The 21,156-nt window shown below is 37.5% G+C and overlaps 1 protein-coding gene across 5 annotated transcripts in view; it reads right to left on the minus strand.

Annotated features, from left to right (window-relative positions):
• The window catches only part of pnt (ETS transcription factor pointed), an 835,053-nt gene that overhangs the window by 641,595 nt on the left and 172,302 nt on the right, over nt 1-21,156 (minus strand). For all 5 annotated transcript variants that reach the window (XM_069825637.1, XM_069825636.1, XM_069825634.1 and 2 more), the window contains one exon: nt 9,274-9,418. In XM_069825637.1, the coding sequence (XP_069681738.1) occupies nt 9,274-9,418 (145 nt within the window). The remainder of the gene's footprint in view (nt 1-9,273; nt 9,419-21,156) is intronic.

Genomic DNA, 21,156 nt, shown 5'->3' on the forward strand with positions numbered 1-21,156 from the left:
TTTTAGGGGTTTTTCCCTCACTCCTATGGATGAATATCAGGTAACTTTATCAGGCGATTGGAATCCCACTCATCTTCGCCACTCCCTTTCCTCCCCTATCATCCTTTCATTCATCATTCCGTTACTTCTTTTGGTTTTCAGATCGCTCTACAGGCGACCCTCCGAAGCTGCTGGATCTCTCGACCGGCCTCCGTGGATTGTATTCAAGTGATGATAGATAGCTTCTGCAACGGAACCCGGGGCAGACCTTCTCGGGGAAGACTTCCGCCACGGACCGTTAAGAGAGCCTTGGGGGTGTTGCGGTAGCAGGAGTGGTACATGGACTCTGTTGGCTGTAGGGACCGGTCGTTAAGAGGATCAAGTGGTTAGGTCGGTGCGCGTAGAGGATCGGGTGTACATGTGGGGGGGGGGGATGTACAATAGACCTCAGGTCGTGGTGCGTAGATGTTCCCTCCATCCTAACAAGCAAAAAAACACCTAAAAACACGCTGGAGTGCAGTCTTAGGAGTAGTCAAGTTTCAGATACTGATATAGGTTCTAAGGCAGTGGTTTTCAACCTGGAGGGGGGGGCATGTGAGAGATTTACATGATTTACAGGGGACAGAGTATACACAAAACTCAGAAAAGAAAAAGAAAAACATGTGACCTGATAATAGGTATGTTTTAACCAACATGACGCCGAACATTACGCAGTTCTTTAAAAATAATGTCTACATCACATTGATGTGTCGTGGTTTTGTGAGCTTATTCACATGATCAAAAACAAAATAATGACTGCTAAGGATGAATTCAGATTGTTGCTTTTAATTTTTTTTAGGTAAATTAATGTTACGATTTAAAGTTTTCAGACAATAACTTCTGAAGCTTTCCTGGAGACGTGATAATTTGAAACTTTCTCGGGCTTCCAGCCAGGTAAAAAGTTTGGTAATACACCGACGTTTCGAGGATATTCATCTTCCTCGTCTTCAGAGTTAACTGGTGATTAGGGGGCACGTTAACTATGAAGACGATGGAGATGAATATCCTCGAAACGTCGGTGTATCACCAATTTTTTACCTGGCTGGAAGGCCAAAAAAGTTTCGAATAATTTTCAGAAAAATTTATATGAATATAAATAATTTACAGGAAGACATTCTTGTTTCAGCCGAATCCGTCAAGTAGCGTATTTTTTTTTTTTTTTTGGTTAAAATTGTACTGTTGTGATTCTGCATTATTCTCAATTATAAATGTTTCTGAGAAGAAAAGATTTGTAATAAACGTCGGTGCGGGAATGCAATTTACAAGGCTTACAAAGGGGTGCGCCAGCTACAAAAGATTGTTCTAATAGTTTGAGACTCCGGGCACTGGGGTTTAACAGGACTCCTTTGGGATGGAACTTTACTCTGTCCGGGCTGAGGTAGGATGGCTCGGCTGTCTGTGTCGGATAACGAATACCACCCGAAAAATCATCGTAAACAGACTGCACAATGGAACACTGTGGGTCAAGATACATGGATCCGCCCTTGAAAGCCAATCCAACCTCCATTTCTATTTAACAGGTTTTCGAAAGGGCAGAAATGTTAAAACCACCAAAAAGTCAATAAAACTATTTTTCTTCAATGCGTGATATTGTGATTCCTGTGTGCTTGACTGTATCCAACTAATTATTATTCGGATTTCAGAACATTCTAGTTGTACATTCATTTCTGTAAAACTGTCTGAGCATCTCATCTACCTGTAACGCAAATATGTTGGAGTCCACTCTTCCATCCCTACAAATAGGTGTGATTTTGCTAGAATATCGTGAGCTCGACTCCTATTAGAATGACGAGCACTCACAGTTACCAGCAGGCGGATTAGCTCCCGCACACAGAATGCTTGCACGCGTAGTGGGAACACGTGACAGGCCCTACTGCGCAAAACAATATGGAAATGGCGGGCAGATCAGATGCGGCTGTCGCCTGGCAACCAGGGCGCCATTTGTTTTAGCAAGAACGAAACGTTGTAACAAATACTTATCTGAAAGTCCTCCTAATCGATTAAAGTTCACGAAATTTCACGTTATCCTGTCGACATAAAACGTGCGGTATGAAACAAAACTAATTACGAGTTTTGATGATGATGATGATGATGATGATGATGATGATGATGATATATCATCATTTTCATTTGCCTCTTATGTTTACACTCCTGTGAGTATCATGTACTAACACTAGGCATTCAAATGTAGCAGGACTCTCTGGTCGCCGTGTGATAGACAAGGAGTAAGAACATTGCATAACCTTCCTCATAAAATAACCCTGCAGATTTTTAGAGCGAATAGCTCATGTTGTATGAAACAAGAAAGTGTAATGCCATATTGGTGGAAAGTTCATAGTTTTCTCAGAAAAAAATGTTCCCCCTCCCCCAAATGTTTAACATCCTCTTATTCCATAACTATTGTGAATTGGATCGTGTTTTTTGTCTATATCGATAGAAAATCTAATAAAGAATCATTTATCCCCCTCATCGTATTTCAATAATGTGGACGGTTTTCGTGTAAATTTACCTTAAAAACCACTAATTACAAACAACTGAACGATGCAATCCACATCGCAACGTTGTAGCTAAGGAAGAGGGCGCGAGGCAGCACACGTACGCTTATATAGTTTGTTGACCTCTTACATCTGTATTGCGATACGAAAGGAGACTTTTAGCAGCGATGTTGCCAGACTGCTGAAAATTCCAACTTAATTTTCTAATTAATTGTGCATTTTATCACAAAACGTAATAAAGGTTTCCTATTCATTTAAGCGTACCCTATCGTCCCTTTCAATCTACATGGTTATTTCACTACCACTCTGTATACAGAACATCGTTTTTAAATTTTAATAAGAGGAACATACACTGCGTCCTTTTTTATTACTCAGGATAAGCAACACATAAGCAAAAGCATACCAAAGATGATTTAAAAAAAATACGAGCAATTGAGTTACATTGTGTAAAGCGAACAGACTAATGGTAGTGGTAGTGGTAGTGGTAGTGGTAGTGGTAGTGGTAGTGGTAGTGGTAGTGGTAGTGGTGGTAGTGGTAGTGGTAGTAGTAGTAGTAGTAGTAGTAGTAGTAGTAGGTCCATCCGAATGGTTGTCGCAGGGTCATCGAAACGGAGTAAATCACATGACAGTTACTTAACGGGGCCCTTTTCAGTTATTAAAAAAAATTGTATAATATTATGTAAAGTCCAATTCCGAACAGCATATGTTTGCAGAAAATAGCTAAGACAGTCCAGCCACTAGTCTTTGTAGAGGGGCACACAAAAACGGGTGGGGGAAACCGGGATGCGACATAACCACTTGGAGTCTTGGACGGAGAGTAGTAGTAGTAGTAGTAATAATAATAATAAATAACAATAATAATGAATGGCAGTGTACTGAAAGTAATTTTGTAAGTTCTGTGGATCTCGCCGTTAACACAATAATTAGCAGGTTTGTAATTGCTGTACGCAGAAATGTGTTACCACCAGCTTATTAACGTATCTAGTCAAAGTGAAGTTAAAGGCGGCATGCTAATTCTCCCTAGCCTGTTATTGTTTCTATGAATTGTTATAGTTTGGAAAGACATTAACAAAATAAGAGCGTCTAATCACTGTGGTGCCTTGGTTACGATGGCAGCAAACAACAACGTTTTACCTTTCTCTTTAATTGTACTGGACAATTTGGTTTCCTTCTGTGGCATGGGAGATTTTTATTCGTATTTGGTTTCATAATTTATTTCCTTTCATTAAGGATTTGTTCCTTATAATCTACGAATATTAATTTATTAGGAAGAGCCAGTAGAACTGATTGTTACTGCAGATTATGAAAATTCAAATTCTGGCTTAAACTTTCAATAAGCGAAGAAGCATCTCTTTATGTAACATCGTGAACTAGTGCAGGCTAGCAGACATCCATTTAAGATATATCGTATGATCCTGAATTTTCAATAGGCGAACAGGCAATGCAGGGTAGCAGACATCCAGTTAAGATATGTCGTATGATCCTGAATTTTCAATAGGCGAACAGACAATGCAGTCTAGCAGACATCCAGTTAAGATATGTCGTATGATTCTGAATTTTCAATAAGCGAACAGGCAATGCAGTCTAGCAGACATCCAGTTAAGATATGTCATATGATTCTGAATTTTCAATAGGCGAACAGGCAATGCAGTCTAGCAGACATACAGTTAAGATATGTCGTATGATTCTGAATTTTCAATAGGCGAACAGGCAATGCAGTCTAGCAGACATCCAGTTAAGATATGTCGTATGATTCTGAATTTTCAATAGGCGAACAGGCAATGCAGTCTAGCAGACATCCAGTTAAGATATGTCGTATGATTCTGAATTTTCAATAGGCGAACAGGCAATGCAGTCTAGCAGATATCCAGTTAAGATATATCATATGATTCTGAATTTTCAATAGGCGAACAGGCAATGCAGTCTAACAGACATCCAGTTAAGATATGTCATATGATTCTGAATTTTCAATAGGCGAACAGGCAATGCAGTCGAACAGACATCCAGTTAAGATATGTCATATGATTCTGAATTTTCAATAGGCGAACAGGCAATGCAGTCGAACAGACATCCAGTTAAGATATGTCATATGATTCTGAATTTTCAATAGGCGAACAGGCAATGCAGCCTAATAGACATCCAGTTAAGATTGAATCCTATAGATTCAAAACACCCTAAAGACCATTTTGTTTATAATTGAGTTATGCCCACATATTGCTTGCTAAGAATGAATTCTAATGACTTATATAGGCAATGTTTGAATTCAAAGAGCCATTAAATTTAAAGCAAAAGGTTTGTTAAAAGTCACTGTTAGGTTGAAAATTCCCTCTATTTGCCACCAGTTACTGTCAAAATCCTTCAATTTGTGAAAGTGGATATAAGGGATTTTGAATCTATAGGATTCATATCTCGTATGGTTCTGAATTTTCAATAGGCGAACAGAAAATGCAGTTTAGCAGACATTCAGTTAGGATAGATCTATGTCGTACGATTCTGAATTTTTAATGGGCTAACGGGCAATGCAGTCTAACAGACATCCAGTTACGATATGTCGTATGATTATGAATTTTCAATATGCGAACAGACAATGCAGTCTAGCAGACATTCATATAAGATTGCTCACAATGATATGTATTTCTAACAGGCGGATTGGCATCTCGTGCGTATCTAAGCAGTTGCATTTAGAAATCATACCGGCACAGACTGCCATTTTAGTATTTGGACAACGTAGATAGAGCAAATATTAGATTCGAGTAAGTGGATGTATCGTTTAGTTCGTCATGACTCTTGACGGAAAATTAATTCTCGCTCGTAGGGGTATTCCTTGAATGCATAACTGGTGTCTCTTCTGTGTTAATTTATGCGGTTATTTTATTCAATGTTGAGCACATGATAAGTAAGTCCTGCCACCTGTCACTGTCTAATGTTGGGTCAAACGTGAGGTCGTAACAGGTCAGGAAAGCGGATAGTAATTAAGGTGGGGATGGTGGTCATGTTGATTATATTATACAGTACTACCTTTTCACGCTATTGTACACAAAGTAGGCCTACATATTGAAAACACAGAGAGCGGCTAAATGTAAACAGAGAGCAGAGCGGTAGCGCGTTTCGCAAGGTATGCACGCCACTGAAGGCTGGAGGCGGGCCCGTAATAGGATAATCACCAGCATCCTCATTAACAGCAAGTGGAGCGGGCGGGCCGGTCGGCCGAACAGGTCGACATTTAAAAAATGGCAACCTGACAGACACGACACTGAATACAATTCGTTCATCTTCTTAATTGCAGGCGGTTTTTCATCAATTCGAAATTATTTCTTGGGAAGGGTCGCGTAATAAGAATTTAGGGCTCAGAAAGGGTGATCCCCTACAGAATTATGATAAGAGCTGTATCCGATACTTAGGGGAGGCCGTGGATGATTAGGACATTAGCGATAAGCGTCAAGAAGGGCATACGAGCTTCAAGAGTCATACTGCCCGTTAATAATGGACGAGTAGGTACAAAGTCCTTCGGATATGACGCCACTGAACATACAGAAACGTTGTCTCCCACAGTGCGCCTGTTGTATACGTCGAAGTTGTCGGGCGTTGTATGCGTGCAGTTTACCTCTGTTGTGAGCTATTAAGGGATTATTTGTAATGTAGTGCAAGCTACTGTATTTATTGTAATTGAAAACACTGAAGGACCGAGGGGGAGAGCGGCGTGGTAGAGGGCTGGCCTTGCATTCGGGAGGTCCGGGGTTCGATCCCAGGGATCGCCAATTCTGAGGTTTTTCATGGTTTCCTCAGTTATTTCCAGGCAAATGCCGGGATTATACCTCTTGAAAGTCCGGCCATGGACGGCGATCCTTCACTTAATCCTTTCATATGTGTGAGTGAATGCTGTATAATGTCTTAAATGTCTGTGTTGTATCGGAAGTGGCCCTGGCATTGAGCTGATCCCTCATCCGGGGAGGCCCTCCATGTTCTTGTGTGGTCAAAAAAGTATGTATGGAATCCAATAGATTAATTCCTCTCCCGACAGGTCGCGGTCCTGTAAGGCCCATGTGGCGTGGGTCGTATAAATGAGAGGTTAAACTAAGGTAAAGAAAAAAAGAAAGAAAGAAAGAAAGAAAGAAAGAAAGGAAAAAAGAAAGAAAGAAAACACTGAAGTAATTATTATTCATTTGTGACTGGTGCAGAGCAAGCTACTGTGTTTTTCTCCTAGCGTAACAATGGCGTATAGGATATTGAAGCGAACATTTTTTTGCGTTATGATCGACAGCTCATTTCGAACAATTCGCAAAACGAGATTAGTATAGTATTTCAGAAAAACCTTCGGACATGTAAAAAATTGAAATAGGAGAAGGACATTGAACATTTCTTGTGACACAGATATGGTGAACATGTATTCATTTTGATCATTTTCCCCTCTTTTATAAACTAAAGTTACTAGCCGCAGAAACGGCAGCCGATTTCACGGTAACTGAGCGAGGTGTACGTACAACAGAAAATGCTACTGAGCTTGCGTGGCAAGGTGTATTACTTGACAAATATGAAGGTCAGGTACGCTAAACGCAATACGAGTATAACGTACAGTATATTCCCTGACCAATGCAAGGGCCAGATATAATCTGAATACAACTGTAATTATAGCGATAGCTGCTTGTAAGTCGGAACGCTGGGTGTATTAATAAGAAAAGGTGGTCGTTCGTGTCATACAGGGAGTGCAGCGTCTTGCGTGGTAAAGTTACACAGCCCTCGCAACGGTTCTTCGCCGCTTAATTTATCTACATCACAAATAAGCAAAACGAATGTTCTATCAGTGACATCACGAATGAGCCGCGTGGTTCAAGCGCTAGTACTCTGGCCTTTCATTCAGACGGCTCGGGTTCGATTACCGACCAGGCCGTGATAGAATTTGTGGTGGAAAAAGAAGACGTTACAGAGGAGGTTTTCCTCTTCATTCCACGAACATCATTCACATTCCCCTAATTTCATCTATTATCTACAATAGTAAATATAGGCTGGACAACCTGTCAGCGTCGGATTCACGAATGCCACTCGGACCACCTGTCGGACTTGACAATCATCGCACATATAGGACACTTAATGGGCCAAAGCTTGTCTAAGTGTAAGGAGCCGTAAAAGCAAGCCAAGAGATCACGATTGCTAGCCAAACGCATCTTCATCTTCTATTACACAGAGCTGTGTTCTAGTCTAATCTCACAACTTTGTATTAACGATAGCCTTTAATTTCGGAGGGTGTTAATAAAAGTGATTCGTTGCAAAGTTATGTTACGTGAAAGCAGGCAATATGAAACTGAAGACAATTTTCAAACGTAACATGTCTGTCATTCAATTAAATTTGAATTTTGAACTCATTTTTGTGTGTATTCCAATAAGTCATATAATGATAATACAAAAATGTGAAGTATTTGATATTTCCATCTTTGACTTATTTATTATAGCAAAATATCAAAAAAGTTATTTTTACTAATACATCTTAGTGAACGTTTTCGCCCTTATTATGGGCATCATCAGGCTAATGAGTGGATACCTATAGGCCTAGATATAGTAAATAAACCCCTATTATACGCTGTTACGCTTAGTATGTTATTATTAAATATGCATAATTTCAAATAAATTTTATACGTAATCTTTGTTAATTATTTTTAATCTTTTATTTTTCAAATTGAGGGTTGATTTTAAACTTTTAGGGCCGTATTCATAGACATTTTTAGCGCGGGCTTTCGGTGGATTATCAGCGTTTTTCGTATTTATAAACCAGTGTTAGCGATAGGATATGATTTGAATTCTGTACTAGTAACCAGTGGATAGGCGGGGCTAGCTTAGTACGCTCGTAGCGCGTGCTGCGAAATGTGTATGAATACGGCCCATAAACTTTTGCAATATGTAATATGGATTTATTTACCACATATAATATAGATATCCACTCATTAGTCTGATGATGCCCATAATAAGGGTGAAAACGTTCACTAAGATGTATTACCAAAAATAACTTTTTTGTTATTTCGCTATAATAAATAAGTCAAAGACGGAAATATAAAAACTTCACATTCTTCTATTCTCATTCAATTAGCTTACATTATTTAAATATCAACTGACGGTACGGTCTGGTATTAAAATGTCATCGTAAATGACTCGATTCTAAGTCTGCATTAGTGTTTTCTACCGACGGAGAATGGTTGCGGAAAATATACACTCTAGCCTATACTCACTCAGGAAGGTTGCGGGAAAGACCATAATATACGGGGCGTAAAAGATATAAACTGCAAAAAAAAAAAAAAAAAATACTGGTGATAGAGCCTAAATTACTGAACAAATAAGTTCAATAAATTTTTTCTGTAATTTTTGTGGTTTCGTTAAAAATGTTACCTGTGAGTCTAGTGTTTTTGGAAATGATAGTAGACCATTATTATTTACTTCGATCTGCCACGTACATTGCAACTGTGGTGATATCCTTGTTTACAAATCAGGGTATTCTGTTGTCTCTTTATTATGGTGGTGTTAACGTGTGTTGGACGGAAGGTCACTTTACACTTAACCGAACAGTAAATATTAGACTACTATTAATCCTAAAGATATAATTTTAGGAATTAAAAACAAAAATAGAAGATAAAACAAAATTTCACTAAATATTATGTTTAGTACACCGAGATGTGCATTCTGTATAATTTTGGCAGTTTATGTCGTTTATACCCTGTAAATTAACCAACAACAGTTGCGGTAACTGTACTATATAACATTAGAGTTAGCTCACCTAATGAACTCTCCGGATCAGACAGGTCGCTGAGTGAGGGCACTTTCTGCATGGAGCCCAGGGATCGAGTCCCGCCTGCGGGCACGCACGAGTCGTCCGGCCTCTCCTGCTTGATGGTCGGCATGGCGCTCTCCGCCTCCAGCTTCTGCAACAAGCACACCAACGTCGTCAGATCCAAGTACAGAACGATATCAAGTCAAATATTTCAAGTTTGCGCCGTTTACACCACATGATGAAGTTACGCTATTAGAGAATGTTCACTGCTGGGTTGAAATTCTAGCTTGCTCTACACCAGTCCATATACAGACGTGGACAAATTATTAACAAAATTGACGATTTTTATGATAATTCTGTTTACAAAATTTGATTTTTCAATTTAGACTACAGTTAACAATTTTGCATATTTCTATCATTACAGCAGAGAGAAATATGCAAAAATGTCAGCTGTAGTTTAAATTAAAGAGTTAAATATTGTAAAAATATATAATAAAAATTTTCAATTTTTATTAATAATTTGTAAATTAGCAAACATATCAACTACAGTCTAAATTGAAGAGTCAAATTTTGTAAAACTACAAAATAAAAATCTTCAGTTTTGCTAATAATTTTGAAATATCCAAAATGTCAACTGCATTCCAAATTGAAGAATCGAATTTTGTAAAAATATGTAATAAAAACCTTCAGTTTTGCTAATAATTTGTAAATATGCAAAAATATCAAATGTAGTCCAAACTGAAGAGTTAAATTTTCTAAAAATATACAATACAAATCTACAATTTTGCTAATAATTTGGAAATACGCAAAAATGTCAACTGTAGTCTAAATTGAAGAATCATATTTTGTAAAAATATATAATAAAAATCTTCAATTTTGCTAATAATTTGTCCACGTCTGTAATATAGAAAAAAAACACGACGACAATTTTAAGGCTGTAAAAATATCATTGATTAATTTGACAACGGTGAAGCTGCTTCAATCAAAGAAGTTCATGAATTGATATCACACGATGAAATTGTCCGTAAAACTATCGCACATTTTGGATTCATACCTGTGGTTATAACTTCTTTGGAAGTCAGGAGTGCTGCTAACAAAGCAAGCAGAACTAGTGAACCAAACAATCAGTATATTAAACAATGCTTGTGATGTTGAAGAAACAAGAAGATGGTTTTGGAAAAAGCAGAAGGTATTATACAGTGTGCTCCATTGCAAAGATTTTATTTACACTATATAGCAGCGGTCACCAGCACAGTGCACCCTCGGGCTAGCGTCCCTTACCCGCGGATAAGAGACTGCACTATGGTGCATCCGTGGCTGCTGGCGGGTATGCTCTCTCCCTCTTCCTGCTGCACGAAGGCATATTACGATGCAAAAACTTCTTTTGTTTCACAGCTTTCAACTCGTACACTGCCTAAAGTAGTTTAAATTCAAAAATGGAATAAAAACTAAAAGGCACAGTCCGAAACATGAATGACGACAAGCTCATATAAAACTTCCACAAAAAAAAAGTATGATTGAAAACAGCAATGGGAAAACTATGAATAAGTTGGAACCAGTTTATGCTCAACATTGTCTGGTGACTCAATGGTACTTGTGAAAAGAATCGTACGAGAAGAGATGAATGTCACCATAACCTTACCTTCATTTGGTATTATAGCTATACCATCACAATAACCCGACATTCCATCCTTTCATTCGATAACTTCAGTGAATTCTACCTTAGTTTAAATTCCTCAATGACAGCCCACGGCCTTAATTCCGTGAATCCCTTCTGTTACTAAATAGGAAGAGTTTAAATGTGACGACAAAACAGTGACAGCTGACTGTCGTCTGAAGATGCATCTACAAGTTATTGACATTACTAACGATGAGTCACATGGAATGAAGGAAGAAACTTTATCACATATCAGCTGCAATGTCCCAGACTGGGTGAATACAAAAACTGCTCTTAGCTTCTGAGATTAAATCGACAGTAGCAATTTTGAATGTACCTCTGGTTCTGATAGGACAAATTATTGTACAAAATAAATACGTAAGTCTCTCAGACCAATTAAGTTCGTCCTGAATAATAATAATAATAATAATAATAATAATAATAATAATAATAATAATAATAATAATAATAATAAATGTACTAATACGAGCAATTTTATTATTTCAACTGAGAAAACAAAATGCATAGCCTTCCACGGTAAATACAGCATAAGATCAAAAATAATAATAAATAAAAAAGCCATTGAACAGGTTCGAAGTTTTAATTATCTAGGATGTGAAATTTCATCTATCCATCAAGGAGACACTGAACATAAGGTACACAAGTTTCAGAACTTGTGTGGAACAATCAAAAGAACATTGAAAAATAAAGTTAGAAAGGAAACATTAATTAAATTCTACAAAACAATGGCTTTACCTGTATTAATGTATGGATCATAAAATTGGGCCTTGAATACCAAAAATAAGAGAGTGTTGAAACATCGGAAATGAAATTCTTACGTTATGTAGCTGGATATACCCTAAGAGATCAAGTACGGAATGATGTTATACGAGGTAAGCTGCATATAACTGACTTAAATAGTATGATTCGAGATAATAAAAAAAAATATTCCAACATATACAAAGAATGACACTATCAAGAGCAGCTAGATGCCTTTATGAATACAAATCAAAAGGAAAACGAAGTATTGGTCGACCACGATTACGATGGGAAGATGACCATTCCGACGGATAGAAATCGGTCCACCTTGAAGTATATGATGAGATGATGATGATAATGATGATGATGATGATGATGATGATAATTTTATTTTTGTTACTTTGGTTGCTAAAATAGGCTACATAAAAAGGCAATTTGGCGACATTGGTCGTTTCTTCACTTTTTGAATCATCACTACGGCTAGGATTTCAATGAATTTGCATCTATTTGTCACTTTAGTGATATAACTGATAAGCCACAAGCATATACAGGATGAACCGTAAGTAATGTAATTAATTTAAGGGGGATATTCTTTGAGATATTTCAAACAAAAATGTTTAATACAATTTTGCTTGTTTTTGCTTTCTTTTCGAGATAAAAATTGTTTGACATGAAACATTTCATAGTATATTTCTGGAAAGCCATTGATTTAATTTCCAATGCTGTATGCTCAACAGTGAAGTATGATAATAAATAATCGAAGGAATTTTAGTTTTTTAGTTTTGTTCTTTAAATATGCAGAAATTTGATTCGAATAAATCTAACTTTTCATTCTGCAAATGAATGTTCAGTATCTTCGAATTATTTCGCCAGGGAATGATGCATATGAAATATAATTTTTACTCAATTAAAAGGATGGGATTACTTACTCAGCTAAGAAAAACGCTAAATGGTAATTTATTCAAAATATAGTAAATCAAATATCCTATTTTATTCGTGACTTTCTTTCTTACGTGATGAATGAAGATATTTTCAGAATTATGCGTATAACCTAAGATTTATTCGGATAAAAACATAGGGCTAAAACATATTTAAACTTTGAAGAATCAGCATAAACCTGATCGTTAAGAGAAGAAACAGAACAAAGACTTCATTTAATGTAATTTTTATCTACAGAATCGCGTCTTAATTGAATATTTATTTCCAAAAGATTTTAGGACTTAAGAATATCTACATGAATTCCTGTAAAATTGATTGAAAAGTCAAACGAGAAGCATTGTCGAGTTTGTTCCCTTATTGGAAGAGATTATTAACTGATTTTCACATTCAATTTTCAAGACCACTTTCGTATTCCATAGATAGTTTTTCCCTGTACGGTTTGCTTCCATATTGCTGTTGATTGCTTGGGAAGAGTACATAGAGTACATATTAAAATCTCATTATGAAATAACGACACCTTTTAATTTTTAATGCATTTTAAATACAGATATGCCTGAATAACAAAGTGTTGTAAAAGAGATAATGTACGAAGGGGTGCGTCATGGAAATTTGTGCGGAATTAGGTACAAAAATCAATTGAAATGGTACATTGTATAAATTAAAGATGTCTGACTTTCCTAGAGAGAGAGAGAGAGAGAGGGAGAGAGAGAGAGTGAGAGAGAGAGTGTGTCTGTGTGTGTGTGTGTGTGTGCGTGTGTGTGTGTGTGTGTGTAAGAGAGAAAATGTGTTATCTTTTTATTTAGGTTCATACTAAACGTTTTTACTTGCGTATGTATTGAAAATGACCTGCAAACAAGAATATAATTTGCAGCATTATAAATAATATAATATTGTTGAACACGTAAAAAATATAACGAGGTAGTTGTGTCACTTTTAACACGTGGATTTCTTTTTAATATTTCAATTTTTATTGACTGAGTGAAGTATAAATAATGATGTGTTTAATGTACTGTACATGCAATGCTCCAAAACATTTCAAAATGTTAAGCTTGAACCATGTCCTGATACAAATTCTCAACACAATCGCAATGTGTGGTCCGAGCAATTCGTCTTCATCTGTCTACCCAGTGACGTCACCATGACAGTTTTGTTTACACTCCAAATGGAGTGTGTGATTTTTTCTAAAGGACTACAGCTCTAGCGGCGAACCAACTGTTAGGGGTGTTGTAAGTATTCTTTTCAATAAGCAACTATAAATGTATGCAGCAGCAGCAGCCGCCACACGGTTTACACCTGTACTGTTCCGACGTCATGAAATTTATAGTCTCCCATTCCTCTTCTGGCCTATGCTCTTTTACGTTCAGATTTATATTGTAGTAGGCCTACCAGCTACTTTCTTCGATTATCTATTATTTTCCATTCTACTAACATGAACCTGTCCGATTAATTTCCTGATGTCCACCGCTATGGAGTAACGGTTAGTATGTCTGATCGTGAAACAAGCGGGTCCAGGTTCAAATCCTGGTGGGCAAGATACCTACATGGTTGGGGTTTTTCCCGAGATTTCCCCCAACCAAATGAAGCAGAATTGTTGGGTAACTTTCGACGTTTAACCGCGTAGCGACTTGTACACCAAGATCTATTTAGTCCATCCATCTACTTTTGTTACTGTAGGTTTTTTTTTTATTAATTCGATTCTATCATTTATTCACACATTGTCACCATTACTATAACCAGGATTACATTCAAGGTGCAATGTGTGTATTTGCAAAAAAGCGCGACCGTTCGGCGACAAATATCTCACAGAACAGTAAACCTCAGGCTGTGGTGCAAGCCTTCGGACCCCTCCCCCGTCAAAAAAAGTCCTGATGATTTTCAGTAGTTTCAATGTCCCCAGACCGCGTTACGAGCGTTGAGAGAATAAAACTGTCTTTAGAGCTTCGAACCTACGGATTTTTAGGTGATTAAAATGTAATTTTAGGTGCCTAAAATAGGCTTAAATCTGTAGGAAACAGTCTCTAAAGAATTGAAAATAGGCTCTAACAAAAAAAAAATGTTTTCTTTAAAAGCAAGTTCCAAATCGTCAGGTATATTCACTTCTAGAATTTAATAATTTTAATTGCTTATACACCGTTACTACTACTAAAAGTACAAGAACAACAAATATCTAATTCGTTATACATAAATTAAATAATGAAATGTGAAAAATAAGTTTTAGACATAAATTCAGTACACAAACAAGTCAAATATAATCAATTTTTACCAAGCCTTGTCCCTTAATGTCCATAATTAGCTTCATAATAAATTACTAATACTTTTTCTAAATTTTCAACTAAAAAGCAATGCTGGCTGTCACTCAACACAAATTTGTATGCTGAAAATGAACGCTCCACATCCACTGAAGTAACAGGAGCGTATTTCAATTTTGACACTAGTTGGACAGGAATGTTACATTGTAAATTCGTGTTCTTCCCTGTTAGGATATCTGAAGCAATACGCAGGTCATTCAGTCCTACATTTCTCTGCAGAACTTGCTCCAGTTTATCCCGTACTTTACTTCCAACAGAACCAGGAACACATTTGGAATTTAAAATACAAATTTTTGAAATAAGAATGGGTGTTTTGACCTATTAGAGATAAAGCATAGGCCTACTTAATAGGTCAAAATAAGTTTTTCGTAAAAATAGGCATTTTAAGTGCTATTAAGATACCGATTTTAGGCATAGTTTTATATGAAACGTGCACTTGCAAGTTTTTATGAACTTATCTTATAAGGATTAAAATAGGTTGCTGTTTTCGTTCGAATCGTAGTGGCGATCGCATGACCCTACGTCGCCTCATGGACCGTTACCGTTTAACGTGACCCTGTGCAGAGGATCTTTGTTACACCCCGAGATACTGGGATCTCGAATGAACTTAGCCACAATAATGATGCTCACCCCCGCGACTTCGAAGCGCCTGTCGAGATTTATCCATGTGTGGTCGGTTAAAGTTAAGTAGCTTGTCCTGTCTACCGTGCGAAGATTTAAGATTATATAAAAAAAAAACTGAGACGCTTTATTAACATTTTGCACTTCTCTGTTACATGGAGGCTCGTCCACCATCCAGACCCGGACACAGTATGTCCACTACCTCGCGACAGATCGTCGTGCAGAGGATAAATACAGGGTGAAAGTGAAATAATCCTACAGATTGAAAGAGACGATAGAGAACATTTAAATGAAAAGAAAACCTTTATTACGTTTTGTGATTAAATACACACTTAATTAGAAAATTAAGTTGGAAGTTTCAGCAGTCTGGCAACATCGCCGCTAACACACTGCTCTTTCTTCTCGTAATACAGTTGTAAGAGGTCAACGAACTCAGGTCTGTCTCTCTAGGTCAGTGGTGACCAAATTAATTACATCGTGTCGTAATTACATCGTGTAATCACAGACATTCAAACGGGTACGAGGAGTTTCCTGTACATTGCTGTGTGGCGGATCATGCCGCTCTACAAACTCTGTCTCTACAAGCAGTAAGAGGTGGTTTCGTAAAGAATGACAAGGAGAGGTTTTTTGTTGTTCTGTCGGACAAAATTTATTATGTATGCTTTGTTCAACGGTTCAATTAGGAATATATAGAAACATTAATTGTCACGCTGAATAATGTATTATTATTATTATTATTATTATTCATCAACAGGGATTAGGCCTTTCGACCTGTTCCGTCCTCTCAAAGAAATTGATCTCTCCATAGGCCTACCTCTGTCTCTCTTGCCTTTGGGTTTGTACTCTAGAATCTTTTTAGGAATACGGTATTCTGGTATTCTTTGTAGGCGTTCATAATATTATTATTATTACTGACCACTAAGTATGTGTTTCTATAATTCTCCTGTATTCAATATTATGTGCCAACGAACTGTTAAACGCCAGGAATTGGAATGTCTTAAATCATAGCCAGGCTCTAAAGCCTTTTAATAGAACAGAATTTCTCAATAGAGTAATGATTAAAATAGCTTGAATAACTTGTCCATGCGAAGTTTTTAGTTTAAAAAAACTACGAATTTCTCGACCAAGTATCGAGAGAAGAATTTAGAAAATTCCTGATTATATACAAGAGGAAGGTTAAAAAAGAAGTAAGAAAAATCGTATATTATTCACTGGCTCTTGATGACAGCAGTACATTACTGATATAGCAAAGCTTGAGATTATTAACCGCGGTATTGATCAAGATGTTAGTACAGGAACCACCGCTGGTTGTAGTTTTCATGCCAAGTATCTTTCCTCCGTTTCCTTACTTCATAGGCTTTCTGTCGCATATAATCACTGCAGCTCGAGTTTTGGTCACCGCTGCCCTAGGTGAAGTAACTTCCACCTTCCTCTCTGGCCACAACGTTGCTATCTGCTCGCATCGTTCACTGGCTTGAAATTTCTGTTTCTTTTTTATTTACACGAAAATCGTCCACGCTATTGAAATACGCTAGAGGGATACATGATTCTTTATTAGATTCTCTATCGATATGGACAAAAATCACGATTCTACTCTCAATAGTTACCGAATGAAATGGTGCGAAACATTTGGGCAAAAAGCTTTTTTTTTTTCCGAGAAAACTATGAGTTTTTCACCACATGGTAGGTTACATACAACAACCACGTCTTGGCGACATATCTCTACAGCAGAGGTCTCCAAAAAGCGTATCGTCATTCGTGCTCTCAATGCTGCACGCCGAACACAGTGTGCTGTAAGGCTAGAGAAGGGGGAGAGACTCGTACCTCAACAGATGGGAGCGGTCAGTGGGGGATCGCGGCAACGGTCTGTTTAAGTTTACAAATAATATCAAAAGAATAAGAAATATCGTACGTTTCTATATTATTTTAACATACTATAAAGCTGGAGCCCCGTCTGTTGCTATTGACACAAGCCATTGCAAATTCAACCTCTTCTGGTCTATGGTGCCTTTCAGTGCCTGGAAAAGATCTTCTCCACTTGTATTTTGTAATTACATCTAGAAGACATTCAGACAGTAAAATGTTCATTAACTCCTCGGATGAAATTGGCTAGGTGAGCTTTGTCATTTCTACCTGTGCTTTCGTCCAATGCAAGTGAGTAAGCTACAAACTGGTTAATTGTGGTTTCGACTTCAGATTCAATTACATTTGCAATCTTGAAATTCCTTCTCTGAACTGTAGGCCTAAATGGAAACATTTTAATTATCTTAAACTTTGACTTTTGTTATTTTAGTAACGTCCTGTATGCACGATTTTACAAATGATGCTTCTGTAAAGGGCTCCATTGATTTTCCAATATTCTAAGCTAGAACAAAGCTAGTAAAAAGCTTTTTTTGTTTATGACTGAGGACACGGAGTGATTTGTATTTGTATTTTCTTGTTTTATATTTATCAAAATATTTGTAGGCCTACGCATTTCACCTAAAACTAAACGAAAAACTATATGTTTGTCATGCGGAACTGAGTGTAAACGTATTGTAATATACTGATTATTATATATAACCAACAGTCATACAGATAGCCCCAAAATAAATTATTTTCACATGTCCAATATGCCTGTAATTGTATGATATTATTTGTGAAGGGTCGAGTATTGTCGGCGCATGTTGAATTTTAACACCCTGTTAAGAATTTTCGAACAAATTAAGCATTTCCCATTCTCCCCACTAACTCAAAAAAAATTCTCTTCCTTTTCATCCTTGAATGTACTACGTTCATGATTAGAAGACATTGTGAAAAGGTGGAACACTCCGACCAACACAATGATAATGGCAGTCCACCACTGATCTTCGTTTGCGCATAAACATTGAGTACAGTACAGGTGGAGATGGGTGAGGCGGAGCGCGCTCATTACGTACAGGCTTCGGTTCCGTTCAGGGGTTTACTCGCGAGTACGCTTTTGGAGACGTCTGCTCTACAGCATGGTCACCTCTCGTCCGCACATCTCTACGCCTTGATCAAATCTTGTTCACACAGCTCTACAGTCTACCATGTCTCGTCGACACATCTTGGCCATGCAAGTCGATGTGCCTTGAATTGCCAGTACCCATGCACTGGCATCCAGCCACAGCCCACGACCACGGCCCACATGTCCCGGCCCGGCCCGGCCAGACTAGTACGCGCCCGGCCTTCAACGTTCATTCATAAGAACGAACCGGGCGAGCGTCTGGAAGACGAGCGGTGAATCAGCTCGCTGCTCGCACAGCGTATGAAGACGTGTCTGTCATGCATACATATAATATACAGATAATTCTAAACGTGGAACAAGACAAAAACTGAAAAGGAGAGGCTTTGAAATAGTAATATGCGTTACAAGAGCGGTATGTTGAAGTTTTCATGTTCGAGGAAAAGTTTGAAAAAGCGAAACGTAGTTGAGCTTTTTTAATTTCCGAGAATTGAAACAAAACATACCGCTCGTGTATCGTACATTATTTTGTGCGAAGATCGTTTATTACATACCTGAAAGAGGAATTTCTAATTAGTTGCAATGAAATCTCCATCTTGGTTTCTGTTCAATGACGGCAAATTTGCAAAACAAAAATACCTATCTTCAACATTGTTGCTTTAAAATGTTTTCTGTGTTTACTATACTCCAGCAGGCCGTGATATACGTCTGTCTTTTTTCCCCCCCAGTCTATGTTGAGTCTGGAATCTTGTTGTAATTTTTTCACGGCTTCCTTAATGTTACTTTCATCACGAATGCAGTAACTTTGGTGGAGTTGTAGAGTTTACTTAATTTTTGCAAATATTTAAAAACAATAATTAACAGTGCAATTTAGGTGAAATTGCAGTGGTAAGTTTCCAGTTTATAATTATTACTATACTGAACGTCTCTAAAAATAATATATTAAAAGCCTAAAGCAGTGAAATCAATATGTCACTTAAGCGGTAACAAGAGGGAAATTGTTATGTGTGTTAGGTTGGGAATACTGAATGTGGAATTTTAGACTTTCCGCGGATTGGTTTTGTGCGGAAACCAAGCAAATACGCACGATCTCGCACAAATGAATATAGCCTATTCTTGCCTTTCATTCGCACTCGTTCCAGTCTTCTCTATCTCTTTTTTTTTTTTTTTTTTTTTTTTTTTTTTGTATAAATTTTCGGCGGTTCAACTGCGCTACGCTCTCATTCGTTCAGTCCTGATTTCGGCATATTTTGTAGCACTGGTTCCGACTGTGTAACATCTAAAGATGAGACATGTAGGGCTGCAGGACGATATCAAGTTAACTGTATTGCGATGTTTGTCGAAGGTAAATAGTATGAAGGGATGGGGGAGTGGTTGCGTACAGGCATGCGACTCAGGCAACAGAACACATTTACGTTGTGTAGTGGACAGACCACCAGAGTTATCTACATTACCTATCTTATGTAACGTATAATATTTATAATGGCTGAATCGTCAAATATATCAACAGTAAACAAGGTGATGTAGGAATTAAGGACACAACATTTCGCAGTAAGTGGGGTAAATATCATATGACATTTATGTAGCACAGAAATTAAAGGTAAGAAACGTAAATTCGTAACACAACATTGTAATACGAAACAACATAAAGCACAGATGAGTTTCAACTGAGGAAGGAAAAGAATCGCATGCAAGTTACAATTCAATGTGTACCACACAAAAAGAGTTTTTTTTTTCACTATTTATGTAAAATGATGGTATGTGTCACAATAAATAACGCTGAAAATACACACTTTAAAAGCTTTATGCGAAAATACGTGAAAAGGGAACTCCTCAATCTATTAGCTTTACGGAAATAGTCTACTATGTACCGAAATGCTATGATTATGTTATATCTCGCATACGTCTGCGTGTAGGAGATAGTAAAATATGGATTTCCATCTATGAAAGCACAGATGCCGCTGTAAGATTTGTTGCAACGTCGTTACGGGCATTCTTTCACTAGACAAACCCTATAAAGCTTTTTTTTATTAACCTATGAAATTCTTGACAAAGTGCATCATTTAAATGTAATCAAAGCTTTTCAAACGACTATGACCATCTTATGGTCAGACGAATAAAAAATGATAATGTAGCTATTTTCATCACGGACGCTACATGTTAAAAGCAGATAAGGAACTTCAGGTACTTTAGCCTAAAGTTATCCTAGCCTATGGGCTACATCGAATAGCCGAAGAAGTTCGCTGCTGCTACAGTGATGTCAACAGTTTCATATCGAATGTCAAAGAAATATTTTTAAGACACCAAGTCGGGTTACGAAATTCAGAGAAATGGCTCCTGGAATCCCTCTACCGCCGTAACCCATTGTACAGAGTCTGTGCTCTCTCTACTTGTTCTGCTATAGTTTGGGTGCACGTAACTTAACGACAAATGTCCTAGATGTCCCAGCTTTAGTAACATCATTAACCAAAGCCCATGTTTGATCACTAACGCATTGGAAACATGTTAGCTGTGAAGAGAGTATAGCTCAACAGCACGCCGCAGGGTTAGTACACCCAGTCTCTGATTGATACAGTGCAGTGTAAGAGTACCATCGACAGTCTAACTGCGTTCTGTAAAGCGTCATGTAATTACTAGTA

Source organism: Periplaneta americana, chromosome 5 (genome assembly GCF_040183065.1).
Source record: "Periplaneta americana isolate PAMFEO1 chromosome 5, P.americana_PAMFEO1_priV1, whole genome shotgun sequence".
Classification (NCBI taxonomy): domain Eukaryota; kingdom Metazoa; phylum Arthropoda; class Insecta; order Blattodea; family Blattidae; genus Periplaneta; species Periplaneta americana.